Raw genomic sequence first — 13,444 nt, 5'->3', positions numbered from 1 at the left:
TGATTATTGCTTCAAACTTTTCGATAGCTAAATTAGTTCAAATCTTTATTTCCTCATCTGGTTCAGTTTAAATTTCTTGAATTCGAAATTTTAACGAGAAAAGAACTGATTCTTCCTCAATCCTCTTATGGCATGTGCTGGGTTAAATTTCACAACGCAATATGCCTTCTTCCGTTGATTCAGTTTTTTTATATATATTTTTCAAAAGTGTTTCATCTGTTTTCTTACGGAGGATGCTTCTTTTCTTATGTATTATTTCGTTCCACTCTTTGAATAAGCTCATATTATTGTCAACAATTAGTTTATCATATTATAGACTTTTGCTATTGTTGAGTGTAGTTTTCTGTGATAATAATTGATTAACATTCTCCATCGTCTCTCTGTATTCCCCGAGTTTGTTCTTCCATGTCTTTAAATTATGGGTAATATTTGTACTCCCAAATAGCTCATGAAGTGCATCTTAATATGTTATATAAACTTTCAAAACATTCGTTTGTGTTTAACATCAGTTGATGACTTAGTTGTATGTTGTATATATGTCTTTCGGAATTAATATCATGTTCATCTCTATTTTGTAATTAGTAAAATAAGTCATACTTCTTACAACTATAATATATCTAATTGTAGCTAAGTTAAACATAACTGAGTCCGGTTCACTACATATAAGAAATATCTTACTTATAAACATATCAATCATGTTTTTACTCCATTGAATTGTAACATCCCCCGAGTCGAGATCAGTTTCAAAATGAGTTTGTTTTTGTTTCAGCCAGCGGGTCAGGTTTGTTCTTCTTTACTGTAAAATATGTTATTTAACAATCATAAATAATACTACCATTTTATAGAGTTCTCATGTAAGAATCGTTTTTTAAAGATTTATCAGCATTGAATAAGAATTTAGTTTAGGGAAAAAATAAACTTGTGACGAACAAATGACTGCATCAGGTGCTGACTGAATTATTTTTCATAAAGTTAATTTAGAAAAAAAATAGGTGGTGCTTGACGTTTGGCGGACAGTAAATTTGTGGTAATTGCTCATAATACACCGCATATAATTACATGATTTGTGACACATAGTCTTTGTATAAAGCGAGCGTGATATGATTTAAATATGCATCATTATATAAGATTTTCATATGTTCATCACACGGAGATCATATTTAAAGAATCTTACTTAATTAAAAAAAAATAATAATAATAAAAAATAAAAAATAAAAAACAAATGATAATCACATGAATAAAATAAGAAAGATTAACATGGGAACCAGGATTCCATCGGAAATTAACAGAATGTAATCTAGGGAGAGCCCGGACTTGGAAAACAGACACATACAACAAAGAGCATAAGATACTCAAAATATAATATGTACAAACAACAAAATTAAATGAGCAAATAGTACCCCATTTTAATCTGGGTACATGGACTGGATACACTTGTAGGGTTAGAGTCTTCTACATTTCTAGAAACACCATTCAAACTATTCGTAAAGAGTCAGGTCTGGGGTATACGAAGAGGAGTAAAGCAATGACAAATTGAACAGATCGGTTTTCATGGTGCAGATGGACGCACCGTAACGATCCTCGAGTTAAAGACTGATGACGACCATGAAACTTCTAAAGTAATGATTTAAATCTTGTAGCAACATAATCCAGTTCAAACAGTCCATGTCGTTACAATATTCTCTGGCATAATGTATGAGCTGAGATATGAAATCTACATACACAGGTGCTGAAGGAATGCCGACACAGATAAAGGGAAATTGGAAAAGTTATCGCGTTTTCGTATCGTTTGGTTAATGGTTTTCCTTTACTATCGTTCTCTAACTATAGGTCAGAATATAATGCTGACATCACATTGTAGTGTCCCTTATTCTCAAGTTCTTTGCGGTAGATGCGATGTATAAAATCCCCTAAACAAGGCTTGTTTAACAAAAATACGTCATCTATATATTGGAAACTAAGATCAAAGGATCTAGCTTAATGATGTTCCATACGCTATAAAATTAGCCTTGAAAGTGTTACGGAATCGGTCATCGAATCGAGGGGCACAATTTGTTCCCATATGTCAGCTCACAATCCTCAGAATGGCATGTGGCGTTAGCAGACTTGCAGTGCAGTACTGGTCACCGGAAGTGAAAGGTCTATAAATAGCATGGGAAATCCCAGTGTTTTCACAAGATAGGGGATATATTTAGAAACCATCATGGAGATTAGGCTTTCACATCACAAAAAGCAAAATGCACCTATAGAATGTACAGAAATGTTTTTCCTTTCAGAAACTGTTTAAATTTTTTAAATAAGATGAGAACTTTTTTCACAGCACTATGAGGAACAGGGGTAATTTCTGCGTAGGACTATTTTTGCGTACGTTCCAAATGCTCATTGATTGAATTGGTGGTCTGTAACCGAAAATCAATTATTTATATTTTATGATATATTTTCATAATGAAGCATGCGCTTTTAATCAATGAATCCTTTGTAATCGACCACTCCACTGGCGTTGTGACACTGAATACCTCGTTGGACTTTGAAGACGTAATTTATTACCAGTATCATATAATGGCGACTGTAAGTATAAAAAAATAAAATTTGGAAGTATATATGATTGTAAAAAGTAATTGTTTAATTCAAATAGAACTTTTTAAGGTCTTTAATGACATAAAAACAAGTTGTCAAGACAATTTATACTGCCTAAATGCAATATATTACATTGAAAACCTATATTGTAAGAAATTAAAATGATAAGCACTTATGAACATTTTATAATAAGATATCTCTATGCTCTGTTTCATATTCAACCTAGATAAAAACACATTCTATTTTTCGCATTTTCGCTCGCAATATGTCATACTTAAATTCTAAAGTGTTTTATTCGATTTATATATGTATTGATTAATGTGCGCCTTTCCTCCTTCCCAACAGGATTTAGGTACTCCTTCACTCTCTAGCAACGTCAGTTTGGTGATTAAAATACTGGATTACCAGGATTCCCCGCCATATTTTGATGGATTGCCGTATTTGGTAAATGTAGACGAAAACGTCAGATATGGCACAGTAAGTTTAACAGAATTCTGCTTTGCTTAAAGAAGTTCTTTGCTTTTGTTGTTTCCTACCTGGTTTTAATTTTATTTTAGGTAAACAACCGATATTGGAATATTGTATGTTGATGTGTGGTTATATCTACAAATTTATTACATGAATTTATCAATGTTTACAACAGGAAGTCTTCTATTTAAACGCTATATTTTCGTCTCTAAAAATACGTTTTTCTTAATTCATGGTCAGAAAATGCTACTAACAACTATGTTTCTGACTGAGTATTAAAGGACGACGTTCTCATAACAGTTACCTATAGGAATCTTACCTATGGTCTTAAAATTATTGTAGATCACACGGTGCAAATAGGGAAGTCTGATTAATTGACAACTAGCTCCTAGGGCATGTCGTTCGGAGACTACTAGGACTCATAACAGTTGTCTATACGAATCTTACCTATGACCCCAAAATTATTGTCGATCAGATGGCGCAAATACGGAAGTTTAATTTATTGACAACTAGCTACTAGTACAAGTCATCCGGAGACTACTAGGACTAATACACTGCCAACTCAATAATCAGTAAACAATTTATTGATAAGGCCTCGATAGTTGGTATCTTTGGCTTCTTATTGAACAACTAGCCTTACATTGTTTTACCGCAAGCGACTCGGCAAACTTAATTAAGTTAATGATTGTCATTTATTTGCGAGGTACTTAGTATGAATATAAAGGCATATGACAGGGATTTTGGTGTTCCGAATGAAATTGAATACTCTATTCTAGGTATGTTAACTATTACGGTGATGAAGAATTTGTGTCATATTTAGAGGAAGAACGGTGAAGAGTGCGTGTATTTGTATTGCAATTCATAAAGAGTTACACTAGACAATTCCTAAATGTAATACATACATGGCAGTGCATAAAATGGCTACATCAGATATTTTTTTCTTGTTGAAAAATATAAAGCTTCGTAGTCGAAAATACATTCTATATTATGAATTAGGAATGTACCTACATATAACCAATATGATAGAATATATATTCTAAAGTACAGACAAACATGAATCTACACAAAACACTAACTCACTTGCAATAAAAACAAAAGTAACACCAGGTGCTCTGGGAGGTTAAGCAAATTCTTCTCTACAAGCGACACCTGTCTCATAGCGAGCGAGTAAAATATAGTAAGAGTCAACCTACAATAATGTACAATGTAGCTTCCCGACACACTTTGTTAATGAGTAGTAAAACAAAATGTCACAAAAAAACCGAAAGGCAAGCTCGGGTGCGATTAACACCTGGGCAATATAATTTAGTTCAACAACGTTTAATTATTGTAAACACTAATGATTTTATAGAATATCATCCAGAATATTAATCTACCAGGTACATGTAAAAAAAACTAATACATTGGTCATTTTATTATTTGGAAGCCCAAACGTTTATCTTGAACCAAATCTTGATAATATTTTTTTTAAAATGCTTAAATCAACTGACTATACTTCATAAATGTTGATGGAGTGTACAAAATCAACTATTTCCCTGTATTTATGTGTTTCATGTTGTTAAGGAGCTAGTTGCGACCTGCCCAGTGGAGTGGTTTCCTGGTCGTTTATTGCGAACCCATGAAGTTGTTGTCTCTTTGACACATTTTCCATATATATTCTCCTTAATTATTTTAGATCCAAATCCTTGTGATGGACTTTTCCGCATTGACAAACATTCCGGAGTAATTGCGACAAATGTAACATTTTTCGATCGAGATGTTTCCCCATTACGTACAATCTATGGTGTATGTAGGATAAATATACAGGTACTATGATAATTTAAATGTATTATTGAATTTATATCGTTTCAATCATTATGTTACGATGTGTTTTAATTCCACTTGATTCGTTTTAACAGACGTATTTTAAATAATACAGTATAATTTTTACAATTTTCTGATTGATTAAAAAAAACTCATTGTCATTTTTTTTCAATAGAGTAGTATATTTTTGTAATAAACGAATGGAGGGTTTTTCAACACATTTTATTTGTTTGATATAACTAAATATCTTTTCCTATTTCTATTTAAACAATTAAAATATATATAAAGCAGATTTTTAAGCTTTACTATTACCTAATCAAGAAATGACTTTTATTTTTAGGCAAAAGAGACGAATACTTCAGGTTTACCTCAGATGGGCATTGATTATACAAACTCCACTGTCGTAATAACAATAAACGACCTAAACGACAATTCACCAATGTTCAGTGCAGCTCATTACTTTGCCAATGTATCTGAAGAAATACCAAGTATTTTTCTTGATCTTCAAGAAGACATAATTGTCACAGATGCCGATCAAACTGTAAGATACATGTCTTCTACTGATTCTTTGCATGTGGCAGGTCATTTGTTAATTTTATGTCTAAGTATCCTGTTTTCTAATATAGCTTAGTGTACTATTTCTTCAGCTAAAGAACATAATTTTCATAAAGTTATTTAATCGGGGAAATAAACACAAAGAAATAAAAATTTTCATTTGTTTCATTACATTCGTACTTATAGTTGAGAATATTTGTTTCACCAAAGAAATATCCTGTTCTTATTGTAGATATTTTTCTGCACATTTCTGTTCATGTAATTTTTACGACGTTCTTATCAAATTGTTGTTTTTTTTTTATTGTACTTAGATACGTAACAATCGCTTCATGCTTTCGCTGCATCATTTGAATGGTTCAGAGGTTATTGGGATAAATGTCAAACCATCAGATGTTTATGGAGACGGACAAATCATTCTCAGGCTGTCTAAGGATTTCAAGTATGATTTTGAGACGGAGAATAATTTTACGTATAAGGTAAAATATCTAAAACGATTTTGTGAAAAGAATACTAAAACGTGCTTCTAATTTGAATGTCAATACTCTTACTCCGTGTAAATACATAAACAACTTGAACGGAAATCCTTCTGAAGAAATTCGAAAAAGAACAAGACAGCATTTTTATTTGTTGAAATTTTAACACACTTGTATTTATATCCACTTGTGTATAATGCATTGAAAGGAGAAGACTATGTTATTGTGCAAGTCATAGATATCGAAACTAATCTGTTAAATGTTCATCTGAGGGATTTAAATTTCCCGCGCCTATGGGCGCCACCATAATCGGTTTAGCTGTGACGTCACTAAGTCGGTTTGTAAAGTGAAAGTAAATAGGCAATTGATTACGATGTCCACAGACAGCGTAAATTTGGGACTTTTCCCATATATTTTGAACCCAAAATATACAGAAGAAGGGATTGGGGTACAACTTGTAAGCAAATGTCAGACAACATTGACAAACAACCAGATTTGGAGCCAAAAAACTTGAATGTCTAAGGAAAATCTATATTGGCTACTTCCGAATACTGTTCGTATTGCCGGTCAAAAACCTTTTTGAATATTTCTCTTTGTATTTAATCGTGCGCTTGACAAGACGGCATGTTTTGGTGATTAGATAAACAGGATAGCAGCGATTGTTACAGAATATTCTTTGTTTACATATGATATGCAGTACTTTATCAGTACCCAACCGAGCTAATCGGATGCTATCGGCAAAATTCGATTAAATCTGCTTATGATCTTCCTTCAGATAGGAGAGTTCTGCAAGATGGCATATTTCAACATTTTCGATTTTTGCATAGCCTTGGGGATTTTATAAAAGCGCATTTTGCAATAAAGTTGATTTTTTCTAGTTTACATGGGTATAATTTTTAATGAGAGACTAAATTAATGCAAAGATGGTCTTTCCCTTTAAATATTAAGATTAATCATTATATTTCGAGAAATGTGGCCTCATTGGTTTACCACAAATTTCGGAAACTGAGATCGAATGATCTGGCTAAATGGGGTTCCTTTTTTGAATAAAATCAGCTAGGAAGTCAGCCTCATAAGAGTGAAATAATAGGTTAGCGAAATGAACAGCACATTTGTTCCCATTGGAATCTCGACCGTCTGTGAAAAACGCGTCCATCGCTATCGTCATTAATGCTGTCGGTCAGAATTTAAAGACTTTTGAAAACATTCTTTGGCATATAATTAGAAGATTATTTAGAATCTTTATTTATATGAACGATCTCTACCAAAGTTCTACATATCCATCTCGATGCACCGTGTTTCAGCAACAACGATATATAATGTTTTTGATTCGGGATTTTAACTGTGTATGGTGAATAGAACTATAAAAAGTTAAAACGTCATAGGTATAATGCTGTTGTATTCTGATAATGAACTTACATTGAGGGTTTCCAGAACAATCTTTTTAGAGTCCACATTGAATTAATACCACTACGGGGGTACATTTGTAACAAGTGTCGTGGACCATCTTTTACAGCTGTAAGTATAAACGTTTTTTTAAAAAAAGGTTTGTTGATACATTTTGCAGATCCAGCTATGTAGTGTCGTTTATGTGGATACTTCTGGAGTTTGAGAATCCATATATTAATAGAAAAATGGCATGCTGGTCAATAAAATGACAATAACCACCTACGCATAATAAGTGATTATAACTATGTAAATGTATGGAACATATAAAGTGAATACACAGGTCTCTGTTTATTGTTTTTGTTCGCTCTGCAGAATTGATCAAACTAATCCTGCAAAAGTCAATCTAATTTTGATATAACTTTAAGCCTTAAAATGTTCTAGATACACAGGTTTGTCTATAGTTAGAGGATAAGTTGTGGTGAAATGGAGGCCATAATTGGATGCCATATTTTTCGAAAGCTATGATGAACCTAAACAGTTTGTTTTTGTATTGTTTCATCAGTAGCTTAATTCATGTTATTTCTAAAATGATCTACTGAACTGAACTGAAAAAAGTATTAATAATTGTTTTTCCTTTATATGATAATGCCTTCTTTGAATATTTTAGCTTGTTGCTAGAGAGTTTTGGCATCCTGATTCAACTGCATCATGTTTTATCACCGTTTTTGTAATTGACATAAATGAAAACGATCAAACAGGATGTGAGCAACAAACAACAACTGTAAGTACTGCAGATGTTTTACATATCTCGTTCATATATAACCTGATGTTTAGTTATTACGTTTTTATTCAGCAAAAAATAAAATAGGATTGTTTGATTGATTGTTGGATTTAACGCCCGAGCAGCATTATTTAAGCTATATTCAGGCGATGAACATGAAAGGGATGATAAAATGAATATGAAATGATGATGATGAATTGAAAATTGGGAAGGGACACATAGATAATAGGGTCGACAAACTTTGATTTTCACAAGATAGAAGGGAGGGACGTTCTTATAAACATATTGTATGAGCTTCATAACAACATCTAAAAAACGTTATCTTCTTCAACAACGCATAATTACTGAGTTCCACCACATTTTATGGTGCCGAGACGCTGAAAATGGAATTCAAGCTAATTCTAAAATCAGTTCGTGCAGGATCCTTGACGAAACTACTGCAGAAATTCGGTGATCTGAAGGTGAAAACGGACATTGAAATCGGCGATGTGAAATATACCGATGAGACGGTGACACAGAAACAGAAAACTCTAATAGACTTGAACGCTAAGATTCTTGAGCAGATATCCGAAGACGAGGACTTCGAGCAAGAACTCACCGATGCAGACGAACACATGTATGTATTAGATAGTTAAGTTAGACAGATACGCAAATTTGCCGAGTCATTACAAAGTAACGAAAACCACGCAAAATCTACGCAAGATGTTGAACCTACGCCCATCAGACTTAACCCATATGCATCTACTTTCACGCCCACGCCTGCATAAGCCGCAAATATGAACAATTGTGCAATAGATACACTGAGTAATCATTGCTCTATTCCCGCCCCGGAGATGCATACCCGTCCATCAGACCAAGTTACATGTATGTACGAGAACACGTCCATGAATACTCGCACATCAGAAAACTCAATATATGAGATTCCGTCAGGTCCTAGATTTCAAACACGCAAAAATCATAGACTCCCGAAACTAGACCTACCTTATCGGGAAACTGTACAGTGCACCTGATCCGCCGCCACTACCAAAGACACGATTGGTGCCTCCGCCATTTACCGTGACAGGCGTGGACTTTGCCGGTGCCTTATTCGTGTGAAAAATTACTGGACACGAAAGCTGCTGTATGTGCCAGACAGAAAATTCTTGAATGGACAACGAAATGAACTCATATAAAGTGCTCCTTTTAAATTCAAAGTGGTTAAGTATTTTCATTTGAATCGTTGACTTTAATTCTTTTACGTTTCCTTACATTGTACTTAAATTTCATGTCGGGAAAAACGCGAAGTACTAACTATTAGCGACATAGTAACGTCGTTTCAATGACGCCTTTATGTGGCGTTCTTATAAACATACTTTATGGGCTTCATAACAATAACATCTAATAATCGTTATCCTCTTCAACAACGCATTATTACTGAGTTACATCACACACCAAGACTTGCACGGGGCAAACATGAAATAAAAACTAAATTGAAAAACAAAACAGTATACCAATCTCTCTTGGAGTGGGGGGGGGAACAAATCGTTTGAAAATTGAATCTAAGTTATCATTTCATATCCATTTTTGCAAAAATATATATGTTTGCAATATAACTATTGATGACTCAAAGTCGATATATAGTTTAAGAGTTTTATAAGATAAATATAGGCATATTTGATATATAACGAAAACCGTTCTTGCATAGAAAGATATATTTTGACATATATTTTAGAATCATAGACTAAATACAAATGAATATAACAATTTTTTTCTTCCAGGAAAACTACGATAGTGAAATTTCTTCCAATAATCCATATTGTAAGTTCAAGCTTTTACCTGTACTTTGAACTGCATCAGTTTAATTTAACAGAATATAAAAATAAATTACTCAACCATATGTTGTCGCTCCAATTACGTTATATTATTTATTACTAAAAAGAACGAAAGCTTAAGGTAAGAAGATTCAAATATTAAACGTTTTATTCATTTGTTTATATACATTGTATGAGTCTTATCATGTTACTGGATTAATGTAAATTTGATTGTAGTAATAGTATTGCTTTATGTGCTTGTTGCTTACCGGAAACTATGTCTTTAGCTTGCTCAATATTTTCTAATACATCTTAAACGATTTCTTTTTATCATATCAGGTGATGATTTCTTTCAGGCAAAATGTTAAAGGCGATTTCGATTTTTTGTTAATTTAATTTGAATTGATTTGTCACTATGATCATAAAATTATATATGTACATGATTTTTGCAAATGCTTTCATTTCAATGGTACTGTATCAAATATATAACATGTATCATGTGAAGTTATAATGCAAATGCGTGAACTGCATACACATCAATTGTTTAGTTACTAGTTTGGGTATCAATATATTACGTACAAACTACTGGTATGTGATGGACACTCTACTTTTAGATGTAGGTAAGTTAATACATTTTTAATAGCATAAACAAAAATGTGCCTAATTAATTTTATATTTGTTGTAGCTGATAACCCATAAAAAAATAGATCAATATGTTTAAATATCTGCTTTCCGGTATGTCTTAGCTGTTCAGGTTTATGTAAATTTAGATTGCATATTGCTCAGTGTTTTACTTTTAATCTCATATATTTTTATTTCAAGAATACATTTAAAAGCTGATTAAAACAATATATTTCTATAAAAAAATATACATTATTTTGTTTCATTATTGTTATTTCTTAGGTTGGTTCCGCTGTTCATATCGGGAATAAACATTCCAATAGGCGAGAAGACTTTAAGGTATACACCAAAAACGTAAATATTGCATTTTACGAATCATAAAAATTGAGGTCTTGCTCAGTAAGTAGGTTTCCGTTATAAAACTGAAGAATATTCTTACTTCCTTAATCAAGAAATCTACGGTTCAGTTGAATTATCAATTACACCTTTAATTGGACGTTTTTTGATTTATTCAGCTTTCAAATATCATTACACAGTCAAAAGTGTCATGCAGGAGTATACTGTCGTTAACTAGTCAAAGTGCTTAATTTCCAGAGCAGTTCAGACTCCTTACAATTCTACAATTGTCTAATAAGAATCATTCAAAATTCAAAAAGTTTAAGACATATGCATAGTGGCAGAAATATACATTTTTTACTCGTGGTATCTGAAAGATAATAATTTTGTATACTAGATATGCATAACTGGTGTTGTTTGTATGCACTGTTTGAATGTACACAGCCGTACAACAATACGTGTTCTTATGGTTAGGAGCACGAATCAAAATCAACTTTGAGATTTTTGTTTCATCTGTTTTTGAGTTATTGTAGTCAACACATTTTTTTTTAGTTTTTTTTACATGTAAATAAGTCAGATTTGCGTTTTATTTTTTTTATTTTTCATTAATGCCAATTTAATTAATCTCATAAGACTCATTGAGAAGGTCTTGAGGACCTGAATCGCTCATCATCAACTCAATTCCTCACTTTGTAAATATTTGATATGTGGGGGGAAAGACGATTCAAGCAGTTAAGTTTCCCTATCTGAAGCGGTTCTAGAAATATAAGCCTAATGCATGCCAATATAGATTCATGTAAAGCTTCCAAACTTGCATATTGTCATTATTGCATGTATTAACGAAAATTGCCATAGGTGTCAGGCCAGGTATACTACATGTTCGTAAGTTTATAGTTGTATATAAGACTACTAGATAAACTAACATATCTACCATAACTACCTAACGCATTTTTTTTTAATTTTGTTATTTGTGCAGCAACAGTCAACCGATGAAATCTAAGATACCAATGTCTACCAGTGCTGAACCTGTCAGTTGTGGGTTCCCAAAGTCCTGAAGTTCATAGATGAAACCTTGTACTACAGTGTTAATAATACGTGTCTGCAATATTTTTCTATAAGACAAATCAGACAACTTGATTAAGTAAACTGATCTGTGAATATTTTAAGCCACGATGATAGGTTTTTACTTCAGTCGAAATACATTTCATAAAGTACTCTGTAGTAAACTCATTGTAAAAACTAGTAAAATATGTACATTTTCAGTGAATTACCTACGTACATGAATACGAAAGAATCAGCAAAAATATTGTCCTAGTGCAATACTAAAATTTGTGTGTCTTTTATTTGAATGTGTATAGTTGTAATACTTGTACCTACAGTTGCATTTACCTGATAATGATAGGTTAGAAGACCATGCTTCAGATGTTCCTTTAATGTTATATCTCCTGTCGAAGGAATGATGGTGAAGGCATCGTAATGAGATCCACCGGAAAACACGTGGTATGGCTGAAATGAAGAAAAGATGTTATTAAAACTATTAATGGAACTATGAAATTAGTATAATCATACATTTGATAAAAAATATTATATTATCAAGGTATACTTATTTTACCTACTATCAGTACTAAAAGGACTCATTTGCAAGTGTTTCAATTTTGAAAATTTATATAGAAAATGTATTCATATGGCATGATCAGAATTGTGAGTCAGAATATCCTTGATGTTTTAAAATGAAACGTTGTTTTTTTACTGTCGACACTTTTCCTTTTTTAACAGTTTTCTTCAGTTTATAGAAAAAATGTTTTTACACGTTAGTTACTCACTGCCATTGAATATGTTAAAACAGAATTGGGTCCTTCGTCTGCATCATGTGCTTTCACATGGAGAACTTTAGATCCAACTAATAGGTCCTTAAAGAATTATATACACTTATAAATATATATCAAATCAGAATAACAAATGCTCAAAAGTAGAAATTCCTTAAATACATAAATGTAAAAAAAACCCCGGGAACATCACAGGAAGAACAAGTCACACACAGCACATTCAAAATACAACGAACACCGAAGAACAAACAGCACGACACGACCAACAAGGACAAGATTTGGAGTATACTCAGGTTCGCAGGTGCTGTTGTATTCAGAGCAGTTCGTGTTTATTTCGAGAGAATTGCAAAAACCTGCTTTACTGTAGGTCTAGACAGGTGAAATATAAAGAAAATCATTGACAAATAGAGGCTATTTTAATGACCATTGTTTGGGATGACAATGTTTTGGGGTCATTCATGCAGGGTATGACGACGACGAAGAATCTTTTAAACAGGACCTTATCATATATGTAGGCAACATAATCTTGTAGCACTTGCGTAAGCCGTTAGACAAACAAGTGTTTCTATGTTGAAAAGTAAAATCGCTACGCTAAAGTACTGAACTGAATAGTAGATATGGACTTTACAAGGCCATGGTATATTTTGCCGAATAAGTAATGATATAACCATCACAGTGTGATTAATGCTTACTTGTTCAATCTGATTTAAATTCACATTACTTGTAGTTATTTTCATTGGGATCTTACATGTACAATGTACAGTGGGGTATATGGCTTTATTCTAATGGTGCCAAATTATATTGGAAGCGTCATTATGCTTACTT

General features: G+C 32.6%; 2 protein-coding genes across 8 annotated transcripts in view; one reads left to right on the top strand and one right to left on the bottom strand.

Moving 5' to 3' along the window:
* The window catches only part of LOC148620232 (protocadherin gamma-A3-like), a 48,930-nt gene that overhangs the window by 25,173 nt on the left and 10,313 nt on the right, over positions 1-13,444 (bottom strand). The window lies entirely within an intron of this gene.
* Positions 853-12,547, top strand: LOC148620233 (cadherin-related family member 1a-like). Of its 6 annotated transcripts, none has more exons than XR_015921748.1 (11): positions 853-2,568; positions 2,923-3,054; positions 3,749-3,821; positions 4,721-4,851; positions 5,189-5,389; positions 5,715-5,879; positions 7,933-8,046; positions 9,804-9,843; positions 10,392-10,456; positions 10,740-10,796; positions 11,770-12,547. XR_015921748.1 is itself a non-coding variant. In XM_088580936.1 (10 exons), exons 1-9 carry the CDS (start codon positions 2,446-2,448, stop codon positions 10,766-10,768), a joined length of 1,008 nt encoding a protein of 335 aa, XP_088437062.1. In that variant the 5' UTR covers positions 853-2,445; the 3' UTR covers positions 10,769-10,796; positions 11,770-12,547. The 6 variants fall into 6 exon arrangements, 2 of the variants coding, with proteins under 2 accessions (XP_088437062.1, XP_088437063.1); XR_015921750.1 differs by lacking the exon at positions 10,392-10,456 and adding an exon at positions 8,458-8,662; XR_015921747.1 differs by having other exon boundaries at positions 10,392-10,796.

This window comes from Perna viridis, chromosome 4 (assembly GCF_037379345.1).
Source record: "Perna viridis isolate PV_CMFRI_1.1 ecotype Kerala chromosome 4, ASM3737934v1, whole genome shotgun sequence".
In the NCBI taxonomy this organism is placed as follows: Eukaryota; Metazoa; Mollusca; class Bivalvia; order Mytilida; family Mytilidae; genus Perna; species Perna viridis.
This window is presented reverse-complemented; position numbering and strand designations above follow the sequence as displayed.